Source organism: Podarcis liolepis, assembly GCF_965112155.1.
Source record: "Podarcis liolepis genome assembly, chromosome: 3".
NCBI classification, from domain to species: domain Eukaryota; kingdom Metazoa; phylum Chordata; class Lepidosauria; order Squamata; family Lacertidae; genus Podarcis; species Podarcis liolepis.
Genome location: NC_139557.1, coordinates 90,454,600 through 90,476,244, shown reverse-complemented (window position 1 = coordinate 90,476,244; position 21,645 = coordinate 90,454,600). Strand labels below are relative to the sequence as shown.

Below are 21,645 nucleotides of genomic sequence, written 5' to 3'. Positions count from 1 at the left end.
TAAACTGGCCCTAGAGTTTTCTGGATTATTGTGGCCTGTTTCGTGGAGCTGCATAGCATACTGCATCACAAATTGCTGTGGAGAAATTTCAGCGGATCTCTCTTCTTTTACACAGGTTCTCCTTCTGGTCCTAAAATGGCTCTGCAGAGTTCCTTCAGCTGCTGGAATGGAACTGTGATCAAGCTGGGACAGGTGTGTGACTTCATCAGAGACTGTACAGAGGGAGAGGACGAGGGACAGCTGTGCAGTAAGTAAATTAAAATTCAACACTGTTTCCTAATATCCCCCTTACTTTAAACCAATGGGAACGACATAATGCCTTCCTAAACACATCAGGGAACCTGAATTGATGCTTAGAATGCTTGCACATGCCATACATGGAACTAAGCTCCATCACTGCATTCAAATAAATGAAGGTCACTACCTTGTCCGACTTAGGATGTTCCCCCCCTCTAGCCTCAAATGTGATATCTAGCTTTGTCCCTGTGGGGGAAGCAAAGCTCAGCCATTGAGTGTCTCCTTAAAAAAGGAATATTCTTGGCTGTCTTGTACATTCTGGATAATATTTCCTAGTGCAAAGGAATATGGGCAAGAACTAAGATAACTTCTGAAAGCATAGAAGGCCAGTCGATGTTCCTGTAGTCTTTTGGCTAGAAGCTGAAATCAATGACCTGTGGCTCAGTACGGGTTATGCCATTTTACCCAAGCAGTGCATCAAGATCTGAGAATTTCCAGGTGTTCATTTTGCTCTAGCTGTACCTCTAGTAGCGGTGTACACCAGTCATTAGATTTTCTTTGTATCTGTAGCTCTGAGCAGCAGCCCAGCCTGTTTCGGAACTGCTTAGATCTGGATAAAAACAAATCTCTGCCCGCCTCCCATTCACTATAATGAGGATTTTAACAATAGCTATAATTCCCACCCCATCCAGAAGTGGGTGGAATTTTCATGATTAATCGAAGGTTAATCCCAATTGTAGGGAGATACATCCAGGGGTCTTTTGTGCAGGGAATCTTTCTTTAAAAAATAAGAAAGTGTGTTTTGCTTTCGGCAGGCTTAGATGCAATTTGTAAGCATAGTCACCCCTTGTAAAGGGATGAAGCCTGTCAGGTGTCAATGGTTCTTCCATATGGGCAAAGTTCAACATTTTGGGGTGGGTATAACAGGAATCATGGGGTGGAGGATAACATGGATCCCCAGGAAACAATGAGGTATATGTCAGCCTCCTGACTCAGGTCTTGTTACCTCAAGGGTTGTTGATGGGAACAGGCTGCTGCAACCAGTTGTGGGTTTTTTTTGTGATACTGCCTCTTCTCTCCTTCAACTTGCATAGGGGAAGAGTAATGTGGGGGGGGGGAGGGAAACCCCAGCATGGAACTGCAGAAATATGCTTTAACAATATGTACAGGAATTGGAGTCCACTGAGAAAATAATTCACTGTGATTAAAGCCTAGACCTGCCTGTCACACTGAAAGAATCCACCCTGACAAGGCATATGCCTCTCCACCCTTTTTGCTCATGCTGTTTCCCTAGTCGGCTTAGTTTTGCTTCAGAAATACATGAATGAATGAATGAATAAATAAACAGATAGGGTAAAACAGCAGTATTTTGGGGAAACTCGAATCTACAGAGTGACTTGGAAACTCCTGATCATTACCTGAGGCACCTCATCAATAATACAATCTCTACTGTTCTACCGTAAATCCCCCTGTGATCCTCGGATGAAAGGTGGTGTATTCATTTAATAAATAAAACAAATAAAAAAAACAAATCTGACTCTGGAATGTAAAAGCCCCGCCCCAATGACACCATTTGCCTCGTAACTGGGGAAGTACTCAAAACTCCAGTGCATACCTATAATTTCTGGTGCTAAAGTGCAACATATAGGTAGTAGGTGTAAAATGAGAGGCAAATCAGTCACTTTGGGGTGGGGACACAAGGCAATCAAGCTCATGATGAATAAGAGGGGGAAGGTACAAGGACATGTAACTGACCCTCCAAGTGTCCCTATTTTTCAGGGACAGTCCCATCTTAACAGAAGCTGTCCTAGTTTCTGATTTGATCCTGGAATATCCCACTTTCCCTTAGGACGTCCCATTTTCATCAGAGAAATGTTGGAGGGTATGGAGGGTATGATTCTACAGCCTCTAGAAGACAATGGAAGGCAGCCCTGTATAGGGAAGGTTTTTTAATGTTTAATGTTTATTATGCTTTTATATATGTTGGAAGCCACCCAGAGTGGCTGGGGCAGCCCAGTCAGATGGGCAGGGTATAAATAAAACAACAACAACAACAACAACAACAACAACAACAACAACAACAACTGAATAGGGTATCCCTATTTTCATGAGAGAAATGTTGGAGGGGATGACATCAGAGCTGTACATGGACAGCCTGTGGAAAGGGGGTGGCATTTCATAGAAATAGGCTTTTGTCAATTAAAAGTTTGTCCAAGGGTTGCAAATGGGAGCACTCTGACATCTGGAAAAGTTACTGTGACAAAAAGGGAATGGAAAGAAGGATAGACATGCCCAGGTTATAACACAAATCGGCACAGCAAACATGAATTGTGCAGCTGAAACACCATCAAACATGGTGATTCAAGCTTCACTCACTGTGTGTGGGAGGTGGAAGTGTGCAGAATGAGATTTAGGGAATGAGTTTTCCTGCCGTATCCTCTTGTTGAGACAGGAAATGAGTAGTGTGAGTTTTAGATGAAACACGAGCAGGTGACTGCAACGTTCTCCTGACAGTTCTGTGGAGGCCATTTTATGATGAAAAAGGCTGATTCATTTGAACTTTGCTGGTAGATGCGAACCAGCACAAAACTACCCACAAAGGAAATAGCAATATAACATTTCTGTAATAGTGCAGTGTTCTTCCTCCACATAAATACAAAAAGTTTTCTGCAAATTGAGGACTTATCTGCACAGTCATTTCTGGATTACTCAAAGTGCTGCTGGATATAATGTGCAAAGCAGGTATTCTTTCTCCTGCGGCAATTTCATGATTGGCTGGCTGTATTCCCCCACTTTCTCAAAATGTGTCACTAATGTGCCTGAAAACACATCTGTGAGAAAACTCTATTGGGTGGAGGAAATTTGAGACCAGTACCTTGCCCAGAGGGACAAGAACAGCCTAGAATATGGGCAGGGTGATATTTAGAGACTTGGGGTTTTCTTTCATATCTCAAGACTTCTGCTCTCCAACCTTAAAAGTGCAGAGGCCTGCACAAAGATCATCACCATCACCCTTAGAAGTCTGAGTAATCACATGGGAGAGAGCTTCCTCTGTGGTAGCCTTAAAACTGTGGAACTCCCTCCCTGCAGAAGTGTGCCTAACATCATCATTATTCATCTGCACCATTGCTCTGGCCTTTGACAGCTGAAATGTTTTGTGACATGCCACAAAACTGTAAATTAACCTGCTGATTGTTGTGCATGGTTGATTGGTTTTGTTTTAAATTGTGCTGGTTTTGTTGTTGTAATCTGCGGCGAGACCTTATGGTGAAGGGTATGTCAGAAATCTACTTCATCATCACCAACACACACAGCAAGACTACAAGCTTCAAGCCAGGGTACCTCCCATAGTGTCGACAGACAGTTCCCATCTTTTAGCCAGAGTGTGAAATTTGTCTAAGACTAGTTCACAACTTCATATATAGCCCCTGAACATAGAAGCCAACTCCTAGGGGCTGAGGCCCCTTCAGGCTCCCCCTAAAATATTTGAGGGTACCTACCCCCCCCCCCAAGTTGATGGGCATTGCCATTCAAATGGTGTGCATGCACCATGTCTTGTGATTGATTATGCAGGGTGTGGCTTACCTGCCACCCCCCCAAAATATTTTTAGTTCGCACCCCTGCCCCTGAATGTGTATTGCATTGTATCAGTTATAAGTAATTAAGTGTGTGTACCACCACATAGAGGGACGCAGGTGGTGCTGTGGGTTAAACTACAGAGCCTAGGACTTGCTGATCAGAAGGTCAGCAGTTCAAATCCCCACGACGGGGTGAGCTCCTGTTGCTCGGTCCCTGCTCCTGCCAACCTAGCTGTTTGAAAGCACGTCAAAGTGCAAGTAGATAAATAGGTACCGCTCCGGCGGGAGGGTAAACGGCGTTTCCGTGCGCTGCTCTGGTTCGCCAGAAGCGGCTTAGTCATGCTGGCCACATGACCCGGAAGCTGTACGCCAGCTCCCTCGGCCAATAAAGCGAGATGAGCGCTGCAACCCCAGAGTCGGCCACGACTGGACCTAACGGTCAGGGGTCCCTTTACCTTTTACCACATAGAGGGAGGGCAAGTTAGCGAGGAAATGAGTGAGCAAGGAAGGAGAAGGAGGGTGAAAAGGTGGAAGGGGAAGCCTTTGCCCCGCTGCTGCTTTACAAGGCAGAGTCCTCATAGTCACTGTTTGAAGGGATGGCAGCAGTGAGGCAGTCCCTTGCTGCTTTCTGGGCACACAGTGAATAGGTTTTCTGCTCTAGTACATAGACTATGAAAGCAGCATGCCTGTTCGCCCAGGCTGCCCAGTGAAAGGTGGTACCTGGAAGAAGAGGAAGAGAAGCCGCTGCCACTGCTGCCATACACAGTAGCTATGGCAACCCTGCTAAGCAAAGCAGCAGCAGGACAGCAGCTTCTTCTTCATCCTTGGTGCCTCTTCTCTCAAGTGCTGCCTGAAGCAGCTGCCTCAGCTCACATCATTGGTTGGCTGGTTCTGAGAGGATGTATAATAAGGAGGACCACTTAACCTTCTGGGGGCATGGAGCAAATCTATCAAGTTTTATTCACTTTTGGTGGTTCTACCCAAATGTATGGGGGATTAATTTCATTCTTAAAATATACTGCTGGATATGAACTTTCTGAGGATCTTTTAGCAGCTTTGACTTAGCTACTTATGTGATTTATAGAGGAAGGTGAAGGAATGTGACTTGGAGTTTGTAGATTCATTACGTGCAGCAAATATGAATGTTGCAATCAATTGGATAAAAATCCACAGATGACCAAAAGAAATCCATAAATGAAGCAAAAAAAGGTAAAAGTCACATTAGAAAGGATTCATCCAAAATTATGCTCATTGCTAGAATTGCAAACATAATTAGCAACTAACCTTGGTGTTATGGTCATCACTATATTTATAGTCTTTGTTTATTCTCAACAGAATAAGGTCATGGTCTGTAGCAATGGAGTCATGGTGGTTCTTTCATGCATCTGATATTTAATGCACATACGAACATACCAAGACATGTAAATGATAACCACAGAAAGTGTTTTTGTGAGCTCTGTGCAAGGCCTTTGCTAATCAGGATTGTGCTAATAAGAGTCTAATCTGTGCAAACCAAAAAAAGAATCTGGACAATGTAATCTGACACATGAGCTAGAAACTACAAAGCTTGCAGTGGAATTGCAATAAATAGCTGTCATTGGTTTGCCACATGTAGGAGGCATTACAATAAGTGAAGAAGTCTGTGCATTCATAGTACAAGACAGCCAGAGGTTCATAAAGACATATTTATGACAGAAGAAAGTGGTACACTGGGCTAGCAATTGCTCTTTTTATACATCACTATTTCTCGCTCCACAATAAGCTTTCCTGCCGCTTCCCCACCTCCCAGGCCCTAGGCAGTGTTTGATGCTTAGATGTCTCCTTCTGACTGCTCTGGCTTGTTTACACCATTCTGTATACTGTATAGCAGGCACTAAAGTGAATTCAGCTGGACCGCATGCTGAGCTGTTTCAAGGAGAATTCTGGGTATACTTACTTGTGACATTTTATTCAGAACTTAGCCTGAGGAGGGGAAGTAAAAATAATCACAAGGTGGGGACGGAATCTTCTGTGTTTCGGAGTTCAAAATCCCAATGGAAGTAGAATGAATGTGCCATTTTATTTATATAAAGGGACAATATGGAAGAACTTTATAATAAAATACTTTTCTAGAACTATGCAAAATTTTGCAGGCAAACCATTTGGCAGAAGAGGGGTGGTTGGTGAACCTCAAAATGAGCTGCTTCAGATCATTTAAAACCATGTCTTCTTCCTACTAAAAAATCTCAAGACAACAAGAGATCACGTTCCCAGCGTGGTTGTGATGTGGCACTTCATTGCCATTGAGAGTTCACATCACTGAGGGCAGTGGCTTTTCATTGCCCTTGCTTTCTCTGAATGGAGTAGAGTGGAGAAGGAATGTGAATTCTTTATTTTAGAAGAATAAGCCTGCAAGTACTGTATCTAGCAACAAAACCACATCTGCCCTAATTTGAAAACTCCCTCCATGTGCAATTGCTCTGATGTGCTCATGGAGGTGTCTGGCCTGATTGCTTTCTCCATTCATTTCTGTTAGCATAGCTGATTTGTACACACTTCTGTTTGTGCATGCAGAATAACTCTCCCTCCCCCCGCTGGAATTGTTGTGCAAGAGATCCCTGTGTGCAGCTGAGTGCAGATGGCTGTCTGGACTGAGGAGAAGGAATGCTCAGCAAAACTTCAGGGGCAGACAACTTGAACGTTAGGGTAGATGGATAGGCAAATATATAGGTAGCCTCTGGTGTAAACAAATCAGTTCATCGCCACTCATGAGTTTGATTGAGTACTGTCATGTCAATCTCATTGTCTGCAAAGGTGAAAATGGGAACAGCAGCAAGCAACCAAACGATTAGTACTATAGTTGGTTAATTTTATTGTTTTAAATTTGAAGTGACTTTGGACACTTGTTAGAAAGGTAAATGTTTTCATGTTAAACAAATTAACAACAGAAACATAAGGAAATCTTGTTTCCCACTCTGAGCTTTAAGAATAGGGCAGGCTACAATAAAATGTTCATTTAACAGGACCATGGCAAGAATGAGAGGAAACAGTGTAAAAAAGAAGAAGAGAGGAGTTTTGCAGAGCCACAAACCTCTCTAACACTTTGAGCATGAGTATATTAGACTTAATATTGATTTAGTGAGGAATCCAATGTCTTAAAAAAATCCATATTACTTTCTGCATAGAAGCTTTCTTAATATGACAAGACAGTAATTGAATAAATATGAGTTTCAAAATTGCAAGCAGTAAAACACATTGATTTTTTTTTAAAAAAAGAAATACCTCCAGGTCTAAAAAAAGGTTGAATGTGTCACATGATTCTTACCAAAGCAGAATTTTAGAAGTAACAGAGTCTCTACAGAAGAAAGAATAAAAGTACAAGGGTATGCAGTAGCAACGATGAATGCGGCCGCTCTGATTCACAGCCCTGTGTGTGCAAACTGGGAGGTCCTACTGAAATATTTGACAGGCTGGCGCTCTCCACAATGCTGGCTGGGTCTGGTGAGAGTTGCAGCCCAAAGCCACTGGATGACACTGGTTTGGTGAAGGCTGCCTTACTATGAGAGTGGCTCATTCATTAAGGATGGGGGAAGAAATTCAGTTCAGTTCACATGTAAAGGTAAACCTACATAACTGACACTTCCTGAAACAATACACGGACCGAAACAAAGCCATCTTTCAAAATGTGCATGTCTCCAAATTTTGCAATGCAGTTCTCCAGCGAAGTGATGTGTAGAGAAATGCACACACAGGGGCAAAGCATGCATAAAATCCTCTTTTTAGTGCAAATAACATGCAAAAATGCATTATATTTGGGGTAATTATTTTGAAGTAATAAAAGTATATTAAAAAAGTAAAGGACCCCTGGGCGGTTAAGTCCAATCAAAGGCAACTATGGGGTTGCGGTGGGCATTTGTTCACAGACAGCTTTCCAGGTCATGTGGCCAGCATGACTAAACCGCTTCTGGCACAATGGGACACCATGACAGAAACCAGAGCGCATGGAAACACTGTTTACCTTCCCGCCACAGCGGTACCTATTTATCTACTTGCATTGGCATGCTTTAGAACTGCTAGGTTGGCAGGAGCTGGGACAGAGCAATGGAAGCTCACTCTGTCGTGGCGATTCAAACCGCCAACCTTCTGATCGGCAAGCCCAAGAGGCTCAGTGGTTTAGACCACATCACCACCAGAAGTGGTTTAGTTATGTGGGTCACATGACCCAGAAAGCTGTCTGTGGACAAATGCCAGCTCGCTTGGCCTGAAAACAAGATGAGCGTTGCAACCCCATAGTCACCTTTGACTAGACTTAACTGTCAAGGGGTGCTTTACCTTTACCTAAAAGTATATTAGGCAACATTGCATACCCAAATGCATGTGTTAAGGAAAAAAACCACACAAAAATCCTGATGGTGGCTTTTTTTTGGGGGGGGGGGGAGATTGCAAGCTTATGTGGAAATGTGGAGAACTTTAGTTGACTAGAAAAATGAGAAAATGAGAAAAACTGAAATCGACAGATCCATCCATCTCTGCCATTCATGTCAATGGATCAACATATATATAAACTTACTTCAATATGGACGACTGGCTTCATTGCAGTGAATAAAGATGTCTGTGTAGACAGGGCCTTTATCAAGCGCTTGCACCCATAGCAAATGGTTGACTCGACTGGATAAGGTCTCATCTTTGTTACCCTCATATGTGTTTGTTTATATACCACTCAAGTAACAAAAATTCTCTGGATGATTTACACTAAAACAAGCAAAACCAAACCAAACCAAACCAAACCTAAAATTGCAATAAAATATCGACATAAAATCTGAAATGGAATAAAACCTGTATCAGAATGAATACAGATTGAAAACCAAGAATGAGGAACAAGAACTGGGCAAAAGATCTTAAATGCACTAAGAATATGCTGATTGTGAAAATGAATTCAGCTTCCAAAAATAAAATTATGTATGTCAGTTTTCTATTTCGCATGGAATATCATTGTACTGTAAGTTACCCTCAGTTATCAATACAATGACATCCCTTTAAAGGAAAAAAATATGTGTGTGATTGTGCTAGGTACATTAAATATTTATGGGAAGCTGAAAATTCCTCTTAAAAGTAAACTGATTGTTCAGGATAGAGAAATGATAAACGGTCATATATGCATTCTAATCTGGCTTTCATGACTGGTACAGAAGCAGTCTTGTTTGGCCAGGTGAATGAAGCTGCTCTCGTATGCAATCTACATCACCTGAAATAAACTAGGGGTTCACAAACTGGCTGTGTTTGAGCTCATAATTTCCCTTGTTATTTACAGAAACTCAGAGTATAAGCTTGGCTGAGCATTACCATGTTTCCCGTAACTATTTTAGCTTTTTTGTTGTTGCTGCTGCTGTTTTTAAAAGTACTTCCAGATTCCTACAAGTGCCATTAAGCGTGTTGTAATTAATGTTGCAAGTCCCACCGGGTGCTGTGGATCGTGATGATGTGCTGTCACTATCCTGGGGAATTTTAAGTATTCAATATATTTTATGTACATTTTACATATTTTACATTCAGTTCCACCTTGAAGTATGTAAAATACATTAAATGTGTAAAAATTCCCCCATAGAGTGATGGCGCGTAGTCAAGAAGTGCTGTCGATATCAGGAATTGCTCCGCATTAATTTCAACACACACAGTAACAGAGAACTTTACGTACAGAGATAGATTGCCCTGTCACTTTCCATTCTCCCAGTTTCTCATTTTTCCAAACCTGAATTCAGTTCTCCGCATTTCTGCAGAAATTTGTGGGTTTTTATAATTATAAAAATTAATAAGCATTGTAGCGTGATTTTTTTTTTTTTTTTTGGTAATGCACACATTTTTGCCTAATATGTTTTTGGAAGGTGATTTTTCCTAACATAATGTAAATTTGGGTGTGAAATATACATTTGATGCATATTTTACCATGGTATATGAATTTTTGTCCACTTGGCTGGAGCACTGCACTGCAAAATTCAGAGAATGGCACTATCTCTCAACCTGAGCCCTGATTCCATCTATAACCTATAGATAACAATAGCATTACCCTACCTTTCAGGGTAATCTAAATAATGGCTGTTGAACCTCTTGGAGTCCTTGGGAAAAGCACTATACATCATTGCTGGTGCAGCACTGTGAAGGAACAATCTGCTCACCCAAGAAGAACCATAGAAACACTTCCCTTTATTCCGTGCTCAGGAATTGCTGGTCAGATCTTTGTCTCCTGCAATTTTCCTTGCAGAAAAACTTCCCTCTGGCTTCTACTGCTCCTTTGAAGATGAAGACTGTGGCTGGACTCAAAGTTCATCAACTTCCCAAGAAGCCCATCTGTGGCATATTGGAAATCCACAACATAGCCATTTTTGTTTGAAAGGTATGTCAGAGTTGTACCATACTACAGGGGGAAGGGGATAGACCTAATTTAATTGTCTTAGGACAGTGGTTCCTAATCAGTGGTCCACGGACCACAGGAGGTCCACATAACCCACCTGTGGCACCATTCACAAAACAAAAACTTCTATAGAGACAGTGCTTTTTTTCAGACAGAACTCACCGGAACCAAGTTGTGGCACCTCTCAGGTGGGTGCTGTTGCCATTATAAGAGAGCAAGGGTGGTGTTCACGGTGAGTTCTGGCACCTCTTTTTCTAGAAAAATAGCACTTCATAGAGAAATAAAAAAAAATTCAAAAGTCAGGGTCCATGGCTACGCTTTTGAAAAATTGGGGGTCCGCAGTTCTTAGCTAATTGGGAACCACTGTCTTAGGTCATTGAAAAGAGAATAAAATTTCCAAGGTTTATTTATTTCCAATACCCTGCCATTAGGGAGAGTGAGGTGGCTGTCTGACATGGCAGATGTTGACGGCAGGAAGTGGTGGCAAGGCACTAGCCCCATCACCAGGATTGAAGTAAGACTGAATTGCCCGTCCAGTCAGCTCCAGGAGATGGAATGCAGGAGGACGAGAGGCATCTTGTCTTTCACCTCAGGCAGCAAAATGTGTCAGGCTGGCCCTGAGCAATTCACAGCACCAAGATTTCCGTTCTTTTGGAGTTCTCTTCATGTTGCCGTGATGATGGTAGAAGTGACCTTCAGCCTCAAGCTTCAGTGAAATATTACTTTTGCATATTTCATAACGGCAGAGGTTCACTCCAAATCAAATTTTTAAAAAAGTGGGATGCATTTTGATTCGGAGCAAGTGAAGAAAACAAATCCCAAGCCAGGGATAGACATTGTTTGTGAGAAGCTGGCAGGGCGCTTGCGTATAATTCTGAAGGTGAGGCCCTGGGGTATATGAAACTGCATTACTACATCCAAAGAATACTGAAAAATGACTTCAGTTGTGTTATCCCTCTATAATAAGGGTCTACCTGACATTTGCATGTCTGTGTGTGCACACCCACACACAACCAAATAGTCTGTTCGGCTGCAGAAATGTTTCATCAAAGTAGTAACAAAGTTACCTCCCCTTCTTCTCTCCCCTCCTTTTGCCCCCTCCCAGAATGTGCACTTTTGCTTAACACCAGTGAGATGCCAGCTGCAGAAACAGTTGTGGTTTCTAGTGCTGTGTTTCCAGCTCCCATGAAAAACTCACCATGTGAGGTAAGTATACTTGCTTAGCTGCGAACTGGAAAAGTGTGCAAGGTGCTTAGATTGTCAAAAAAGATGTATGTCTGGCTGTTATAAGGCCCTTCACATCACCCTTTTATTTGAATGACATGAGATACAAAGACGAATGGCTTGGGCAGTGTCGGGTATTCCATTCCAAGGGCTGCTGCTTTCAGTGGTGTAGAGCATCTCTGCACTCTAAGTAGCAAAGACAATCGTTACTACATGTTCACCAATGTTTCTCTGTACTGTGGACAGCATGGTGAATTCCTTTGTGAATGTGTACGTGCAAGGAACCCAGTGAAATACACAGCAATTGTGTTTATCAAGCAAAGAGTGGAGGACCCATTATCTCCACTCTTCTCTCACCTTTAGAATCTGATCTTTGGGACCCTGAGTTCGAAACCAGCTGTGAGAAATAGCGCCTCCACTGGTGAACTGGAGTTATTGACTAAAGAAAAAGAAGACTCACAAAAAGCGCCATTCAAAACTGGGTCCTGTGTAAGAAACTCGGTGAAATAATTGGGTTCAGTTCACATTTAAATGCAGACCTACCTAATCACACTTCCTCAAATAATAGATGAACTGAAGCACAACTTCAAAATTTGCAGTTTTCTGAAATGTTGTTTTCCAGCTAAGTAATGTTGACAAAAATGTTTGTACTAGGATAAAATATGCATAAAAAAGCATATATTAGTAAAAAAATAACAGAAATAATGCATTATATTAGGGAAATAGCTTGCAAAAATATGTATATTGGGCAAAATTCACATTAAAATGCTAATTCATTTTCATAAAGTTTTTTTTATTAAAAAAGACACGCAGATGAATATGGAAATGTAAAGAACTGAACTTAAGGCTAGAAAAAGTGAAAAATGGAGAGAAACCAAATTGACACATTCACTCATCCCTAGACCAATGGGAAAGGAAGATAGATCAATGTGTGCCAGACTTAAAGCTCCCCTTAAGATTTCTTTTTTAATTTGTACAGGGACAGGAGCATCGTAGGTTAGGGGACAGCCAGAACTGCCCATTCCTTTGAACGACTATTGTACTTCTGTGAATGATAAATTCACTCAAGTAAGGAGGGAATGAAAACTGTCATGTTTGGCCTTTAGAAGTAATTAACATCGCTGATGTAAATCACTGGTGCTCTTTAGCAGCGGCAGGAAAATTACATACCCAAGAGGCGTATAAAATTAAAATTGGAAACCGCTTTGCCACTAGTGCTGCAGAGTGCGTAGGAATAATTACAGCAGAATTGTGCAAATAGGAACTGCTAGGTCATACAAAAGCATCCTGGATAAGTACCCAAAGAGTTCAGATTCATTGCATCCATATATCTGAAGTTTGATTTTTCTGTGAGATTTTGACCAGCTTCGGAAGGCCCTTCTGAAGCTGATAAAGCCTCGTCTCATCTTGAGCCCACGCAGAGCGTCGTCACACAGCAGAAGGATAAGCAGTATGTGCTACATTCTTAACTTTATTTCCACTCTATGCTGAGAGAATACAAACATGCATCTTGCCTCTGTGAGAGCAGAGAAGCAACCGTCTCTCTAACAAAGAAACCAAGAGAACAGTGAAAAACAGGAAACAGTGTACGTCACATCCAGTCTCCCATTCCTGTGGGAATCCAACAGTAACTCTGACTGTGGAATGCAAAACAATGTCATGTGACTGCAGTTGCTGCTCAGTGAGGGAAATAGAAACCAACATTTTCTATGCTTTATTAGTAATGCTAACATTTTCTACATTTTCAAAAAGAAATTGGCACTCAGTGAATTCTTGTAGATGCCCATTTAGAGCCACAGTTCTGAGAGACTTAAGTCTCAGTGCAAACTCTGTAAAGCAGCCTTTGCCATCCTGGTGCCCTACAGATGCTTTAGACTCCAAGTCCCCCAGCTGCATCCAGTTCACATTGGGGCTGATGTGAACTGTAGTCAAAAAAACATCTGGAGCACCCCAGGTTGGTGAAGGTTGTGGTAAAGGAAGATTGTTGAGGACAAATACAGGCAACTATGTGTTGGGAGTGAAATCCATGTAAAAACAGTGCTGCAACAGGCAAGCAAAGGCACCTGTATCCTTGTACCCTCCCTTTCCCCACTCCTGGAAAACAACATTTCAGATTTCAGAAGAGACTCTCTAATAAGAAACTCTAATAAGAATAGGGTTTGTTTGGGGGTGGAGTTGACCTGGTTTGCAGAGTTTCTTCTCTTGCTGTTTTAGGTGCATAATTGCAAAACCCAGGCATACACACAGGATGAATGGCCACAGTAATTGTTGTCAGGATCAAGTGTTTGTGCAACATTCGCCAGAGATATGAATGGAAACAAGTATTTATGGAAGGGTGGCAAATCCAATTCTTGCAGTGTAACTCAACATAAGATGAACTTGCTCAATAGACTAGCTTGATGGTGTGCCCACTGTCCTCAGTTATTCCAGCTGAGGTGAGAAAGCTCAGCGATACTGCATCTGCTTTGCATTCAAGGAGTTCCAGTTTTGGTCTCTGGTGTCTCTTGGTAGCTGTGGGAGAGATTCCTGTCTGAAACCCTGGAGAGTCATCAGCTGTTAGTGCGGACGATGCTGAGCTAGATGGACCAATGGTCTGATCACAGCAGCTTCCTGTGTTTCTAGGTGAACCCTACTTCCCTCAGCTGTCACCTTGAGGTTAACATCTTGCTATGAGAGCAGAGAGAATACATAGGGAACTATTCAGCTAATTCCTTGTGCACAGGGAAAGACTTCTGCTGGTGTAGTAGGACTCCTCCCCCCTCCATGCCTCATAAAAAGATAAAGGGACCCCTGTCCATTAGGTCCAGTCATGGCCGACTCTGGGTTTGCAGCGCTCATCTCACTTTATTGGCCGAAGGAGCCGGCGTACAGCTTCCAGGTCATGTGGCCAGCAGGACTAAGCCACTTCTGGCGAACCAGAGCAGCGCACGGAAACGCCGTTTAACTTCCCACTGGAGTGGTACCTATTTATTTACTTGCACTTTGACATGCTTTCAAACTGCTAGGTTGGCAGGAGCAGGGACCGAGCAACGGGAGCTCACCCCGTCATGGGGATTCGAACCACCGACCTTCTGATCGTCAAGTCCTAGGCTCTGTGGTTTAACCCACAGTGCCACCCATGTCCCTCCATGCCTCATAGCCTCCCCCAATCTGCTCCAGACAGCTGGGGGAATCTCTATAACTAGAGAAGTTAATGGAAGAAAACAGGATGAAAAGAACGGAATAGTCGTAATGGAAAAGGGCAAAATGAGCATGAGCCAGGGGTTCTTTGGCCTTGGCCTTTGAAAATCAAAGAGGTAGCACAAAATGCCCATTTCACAGAAGGCACATTGATGATGCTCAGGCCACCATTCCCCAAACAGGCAACACACCTACACCTTCCCATTCCAAAATAAATAAAACCCAGGGAGGAGTGAAACTTTTCCCTCCCCTCCTTCAAAACTTCCCATGATACACTTCCTTAAGACCTTTTTCCTGAGACTTGCTTACTTTCAGTATTGGAGCCAGGCTGGGTGGGGGGAGAATACCTTAAAGCAGGAACATATAGCAGGGGAGGAAGCAGGTTTTGTTCCCATCCTCTGCGCACTTCATGTTGAAAAAGGTAACCCTTTCCCCACACCCGCACTTTATCCAAACTAGTAACCCTGTGTTTAATGCATGCCCACAATGTCTGGGTCATCCCTTGGCTCCCCTTTTCTCTGACAACATCCCTCTGCTATAGTGATTTTTCTTCCTGAGCTTAGGTTAGGAGACTTTTATGTTGTATTATTTGATTGCATTTATTCCTAGTGGACATCTTTCTTCAGACAATTAGACACTTGCTACCTCAATTTCGATTGACATATTGACACACTCCTATTCAATTTCCTCGCCTACCATTGCTTCTTCCTTTACCAGAGTCTCTCCTTTCCTTCCTTCATGCCTGCAGCACATGCAAGATGTAAATATTTTAAAACTCCATTTTGTCACAGACCAGCAAGTGTGAATATTTCTCATAATCTGCCTGCTGTCAGAAGCCGGGTGAATAATTTCCCAAGGTGTGTTCGTCCCCCCCCCCCCCCCGTCCATAAACAGGGTGAATAATTAAACTTGCATTTGAAAGTGCATTGGGGAGTGGAAGAGAAAGTTGCAATCTATTACTGCCCCACCTCTGTCACTCCCGGTGACACTTAAAAGTCGCCCATGCAGATGCAGCATTGCAGCTGTTGGTAATAAAGACTCAACAGATTTTGGCAATGGTTCTTGCTTCTTCCTTTTCACACTGTGCAGAAGCCTCGGCTCTGAACAAGCCCTGGCTTGAGGCTTCGAAGACTATTTTACTGGAGCAATCAATCTATGTGACCAGAATAATTCAACATCATTCCAAGCCTATTGCAAGGAGAGGAGCAAGTCCTTGCCCCCTAATTATCCCGGAGGATAGGAGCAAGTGATCATCCTCATAATGGAGCCATAGCTGGAAAATAGGATGGTGAAATTAAAATTCTGCTTTCCCATATTTATTTCCTCTCCAGCATTTCCCAGTCGGACTGGCTTGGATTTACGTGTTAAAATTCCTCTCCTCCCCTCAACCTCTTTTAGCTTTGACAGCTCAAATGGGCATTTCACAATCAGGCCAGCAATTGGAATTTTACAGTAGATTTCAGAAAGATGTTGTTGAACTGAACTCAGTGTCTCAGTGAAGCTTTCACCTTGGAGCCCTGTCTCACCAAGTCTCCCACATAAACCCCTTCACTTTTCCTGTAAGGATATGAGTGGGGAAAACTTCAGATCCTGGTCCTGTGTATGTATGTAGGAGCCCTCTATGCCCCCTAACCCTCAATGACTTCCAGGGATGTGGGTTCTTGTGTATGCCTAAGTGTGTAAGGTGAGTCCTCACCTGTCCAGCACTCTTTTAAACAGGAGCTACCACAGCTGGGCTTCCATGTCATTACCTCAGCAGATAAAGTTTGCTTCATGTTCAGAATGTAGCTAACCAATATATATGAGATTGGGAAAGTAGCTTTGCCCCAAAACACTATGGACTTGTCCACCATGGAGCAAAATGTAGACCCCATCCTAGTGCTGCCCCCCCCATTATATTTTTTAACATCCTTGCCATTTCAGACTTTCCAAGGATTGAAGAACCTCACACTTAAAGGGAGAAGAGTCCAAGACGACACTGAGATGGGGAGGGCATCTTGTGGATGGCCAACACTGATGGGGAGACAGGCTGGTGCAAATCCAGATTTTGCTCTAGTGTGGACAATCCTAATGTCTACTGATACGATAGTATGGGGTTTTGAGAAATGATGTCTCCACCTGCACCATGAGAAGCACAGGAAGCTGTTTGTCCATCTAACCTGGTTTTACATACTTTTGACTTGCAGCAGCTTTCCAAGTTCTCAGACAGAGGCCTTTCCCATCACCTGTTCATTGGGGGGGAAAAACCTAGGCATGCCAAGGATTGAGCCTGGGACCTTCTGCATGCAAATCATGTGTCCTAGCTACCTGGAAGTACCTATGATGCAGGCAACATGGTGATGCTTTTTGTTGTGGCACATTATTGCAGTTTAGATCTTATAGGCAAAAGGACAAGTGCCACAATCCACACTATACTCTTGACTTTTGATAACTGTACCAGTCCTTTAACCTTATATGTATGCCTCCCCCCCCCACACACACACACTAGTTAGCAGGCAGTATAGAAGCCCTGTCTGATACCTTGGACTTGTGATCCATTTGCCCAAAATGTTGGCCACTCCTGCCCTATGCAGATTCATGTCTTTTCATTGGAAAGACCAGAAGGGATTAGATTTCCATTATTCACTTTGCTCCTGTGACCAGAAGCAGGGTGTTAAAATACTGTTCTCATAGCGCTGCTCGTCCTTTCTGAAAATAAAATGTTCAGAGACTTCCCTAACTCAAAGGAGCCCCAACCCAATTTGTGCAGAGGTGTGAATATTTCAGATAAGCACTTCCCTGCATGTCAAACCTTCATATTTTATATATCCCTCTTTTAAAGAGTCTCCCTCTACTCCAGCAGGCAAAAGTTGTTTCCATTGCAAGTGATAGTAAACTACATGCCCCTAATGATGTATCCATCTATCCACCCATAAAACATGTTTTGACCTTGTAGAGATGTCACAAGTCACAGGAGGATTAGACCCATCTAAATCTTTGCTAGATCAGTGTTGAAATATATTCTTCTGCAGCTGCTATCTCCCCTTCCATGCAGCTACTGTATGATTAAGTTTCCTCTGAGTTTTCTGAATATGGAGCTTCCGTTTGCCAAATCAGGGCATTCACATTAGAGGACAAAATTTCAAACTTCTCTACTCACAAATCTCTTCTTCAATCTGCCTGCCTGAGCCATGCAATAGATAATGGAGAAGTCAGAAGCCTCCAGCATGATAAAACTTTAATTACTAAGCAGCTGTCATAGGCGACCTTCCTGCTTAGGTTGCCACCTCTACTAGAGTAGGAAGAATAAGGCCATTGCTCTTTTGCATATGTTAAGTACACAGGAGTGCGGGCTTCAGATTATGCATAGCCGAGAAAGAGTGTCAGACCAGGTAGCAGAAATCTGACAGAAAGGTTTCAAATGGTCCAGGTGGTGACTCTAATCTTGTGAACTGCCTGAACCACTTTTGTTGCTGGATTTCCCCTACACTAGGATTAATTATGCCAGCGATATCTGATGGATGAAAATATAATGTATCCATCCAAGGTTACTCATATTTTACTCTTCAGAGCTCCGGTGTTATAAAAGCAGAGCTCTGGCTCTTACAGTCATACAGAGCTTGTTCTCATTCAAGCAAAGGACTCAAACTTCATCCCAAGGATATGGAATGTCCAGTGATAGCTTATGTCCTTATTTCTTCCATCTGAAAGATGCCAGCAACTTGCATGCTTGTCTTGAGTAATTATTACTGCATGCCCTGGAAATGAACTCTGATTCATTCTATGCAATTTCAAAGGAACCGATAGGATCAAGAACCCATCTGATCTTGTAGTTTAGAGTGATGTTTAGGAGCATCTCATGCCTGATAGGCTGCCCAGGGAGGTAATCACAGTTCAACACAGGCATCGTTGCTGCTCTAGTTATGCCTGAGTGCAATTTATTTTAACCCCTGGACTAAACCAACAAGAGAGTTCTCCTAATTCATTGTACAGCTTTCTGTTTAGTGAATCAGTAAGGCTTTCAAAGCACTGATGAGACAATGTCAGACCAGGATGGTTGATTACATTCTTTAATGGTGTTTCTGGCTTCTGAATAAGCTACTGGAAATGTATATCAAGGGAGTGGTTGGGAGGGGAGGGGGAAACCCAGAAACAATAACAATGAGATCCTAGAGTCATATCTTTTTAAACATGCCCAGAGTCTGCTTTAGGCTCCATTGCACACAGAGAGTGCCATCTGCCATCATCTGCAAAATGAACGCCAGTCTCATTGGAGCGTCATGGCTTGGGGCATCCAGATCATTGCCTGCTCGTGTTCACTTCAGCAGGTGTTAAAGGCCTTGGAATGTCCTACTACAGAGCTTAGGAACTGTGGAAATGAAAGCCAAAGGCATCCATTCAGGCAGCATGCCAGCTAATTCAATCTGAGCCAGTTCATTACAGCCTGTGTATTTACTCTTTGCAGATATGCTGAGCTCCCATGTATGATGCCAATAACTCCTTTCATCCAAGCAGCTGACGTGTGTGCAAACTGTGGCATCCATTCCAATTTACCAAATGCTTTCAGTCTAATATGTTTGATAACAAGCTTCGAGAGGCAGGCTTATGGCACAGCTTCAGGATATACAGGCAGGTTCGGGATATACAGACATCTCTGTTGTCTAATGTTGGCTCCTGGGCGACTAAGGACAAGGTTGTGAAGACTCCCACCCCATGCAGCAGCCTGGGCTGTGACTCAACTAAAGAAGGGATAACCAAATTTGTAGAAGCAACAGCACTAGAGGCAAAGGAGGTGGAAATCAATCCAAGTGCCAACATTGTGACTGGGCCAGAGTCCAGACCCATCAGATTGGGTGAACTCTTGAGACAGAAGCTTCTGAATCATAACCTCTGAGATGCATGTTCACCAGAAGTTTATACCCTTCCCCATCAATTCAGGCAACAGTCCTGGAGGGAATTGTCCAAGAGGAGGAGGAGGACTAGCCTCCAAGCCAGAGTCCTGCCTATTTAAGACCTCCCACGAAGGGGCTGAGCCAGGAAATAATGATTTGGCCCTGGTTGAGACCAAAAGGCTTCAGACCTTTCTTAAATCTTGAAGCAAGTTATTCCCCCGACCTTCTCATAGCACTACCTTGCTTCACCACACCCCATGGGGCTCTTGTTGAGATCAGGACGGGGCCCAAATAGACAGGAGGAACAGGTCTCCTAGTTGTTCAGATGACTGAGCAAGTCTGACATAGAAGGTTTTGTAGGGATTAAGGAGTTGCTCCTGACCCAATTCTGGCCTATCAGTTTAAGGAGTTTAACCTCTCTGGGGTTGCTAGATTAATTTTGGTTAATTTCATTGTACACAGGTTGTACATTGACAATAAAGGTATTACTATTATTATTATTATTATTATTATTATTATTATTATTATCTGGCACTTTGGTAACTACTTGATGGTGGGAGGGGGGATTACTTCATTTGGTTGTGCAAACTGACCTACCCTAGCAATAATTTCTACATTCTTCCTGTTGACAGCAAACACACACAGAGAGAGTAAAATACTCATTTGGTTGTGTGCAGGGTGAACAAAAGGCAATTGGCATCATTTGCCTTCGGTACTATCAGCCAGCATAATTTGAGAGGCCACCTACATTGTGCTCAGTTGGCAGGAGTTGGTCAGCTCACTGCTTTCTGAATTAAAAGAAACAAAACAAACAAATCTGAGACCCTGACTCTCTTCATGCCGCTTGTACCCCTTTAGCCCAAGCTACACTTTCAGAAGCTGTGGTTTTAAAAGCATTGATGTGGATGGTCCAAGTTGATTTGATTTTTTACCATGATTGATTGTAGGAAGATGGGAAATCAATCAAGGTATTCAGGGTAGATTTAAGTGACATATTTATAGTACTAAGATGTAAGATGAATTGGGGTCGAACTACTCTTTGTGCACTAATGCACAGGAGCACAAGGTGCATCAGCATTCATTGCTCACTCCAAAGGTTGGGCAATATTCTGCGCCAAAGAATAGCATCCCAAAGCAGCTTTTCAGCTGTCCAGGTATGTTTATATGTTTCTGTGTAATGTACAGTTTGGGTCATTGTTCTTCTTGAGATCTTACCATGAGTCCTGCCAAACCATAACATATCAATTCTCATGTTGCTGATGGCAGTGGTATCATGTGTCTGAATGGTGAGAGACAGCCTAGGAGTCGGGAAAAGTTGCTGTACTATGTCATGCCACAATGGTCAGGAAGGTCACATGTCTCCTTGTGCTTTTAAAAAGCTTTCAACGTTTGTCCTTTTTTTAAAACATCTGAAAGTGCATGGGAAGGTGGGAGTGGAATCGCAACAGCCAGCCTGTCCCATAACCGGCCAAGAATAAATAGAACAAGTGTAGATAACTCCATGCATAGCTTTACATGTTATAATGAACATGTGGGTCAGGGAAGGAGCCTGCTGTTGCAATTCCATTCCCACATTTTCCATGCATAGTTATAGGGTTTCTATAACATCTGAAAAGGACTTAATATCAAAAGCTATACTGTCAAATTAGAGAGGTGTCCTTTTCTTGGTCTATGTATTCACATGGCCTTACTATTATACCAGAAAAGAACAAATTCCTCACCAGAGACTTCTGGGGGAAAGTAGCAGCAGTGCTTTTTGTGTATGATGGTCATCAACAGTATGCAGTACCAGCACCATTTTTGTTGCTGGCCTTGGCAGCCATTTTGTGTTGCCCATGGCAGCCATTTTGTGCTGGCATCCATGGTACTTTTATGAAGATACGAGCACCAGCACCTCATTTTTACACACACGCCACACAAAAATGCCAAGTAGAAGTCAGTGGGTAGCAGGACTGATCCTGTACATAATGCAGGCTTCACCAACCTGATGTCCTTCAGATGTTTTAGATTAGAGTGTTTATCAACCCCAGCCAGCACAGCTGTGATAGCTGGAGCTGAGGTTGACCCAAAATATCTGGCAAAAGCTTCTCTAAGAGATAGTAATTGCATATGAAACAATTCAAAATAGAGATTAAAAAACAACACAACTACTGCTTTGATAAAAGTC

The 21,645-nt window shown here is 42.8% G+C and overlaps 1 protein-coding gene across 1 annotated transcript in view; it reads left to right on the top strand.

The window, feature by feature from the left end:
* Nucleotides 1–21,645, top strand: part of ALK (ALK receptor tyrosine kinase) — a 599,157-nt gene that overhangs the window by 444,186 nt on the left and 133,326 nt on the right. Inside the window, exons 6-8 of the mRNA XM_083496014.1 lie at nt 116–247; nt 10,054–10,185; nt 11,309–11,409. Of these exons, the coding sequence (XP_083352140.1) occupies nt 116–247; nt 10,054–10,185; nt 11,309–11,409 (365 nt within the window). The remainder of the gene's footprint in view (nt 1–115; nt 248–10,053; nt 10,186–11,308; nt 11,410–21,645) is intronic.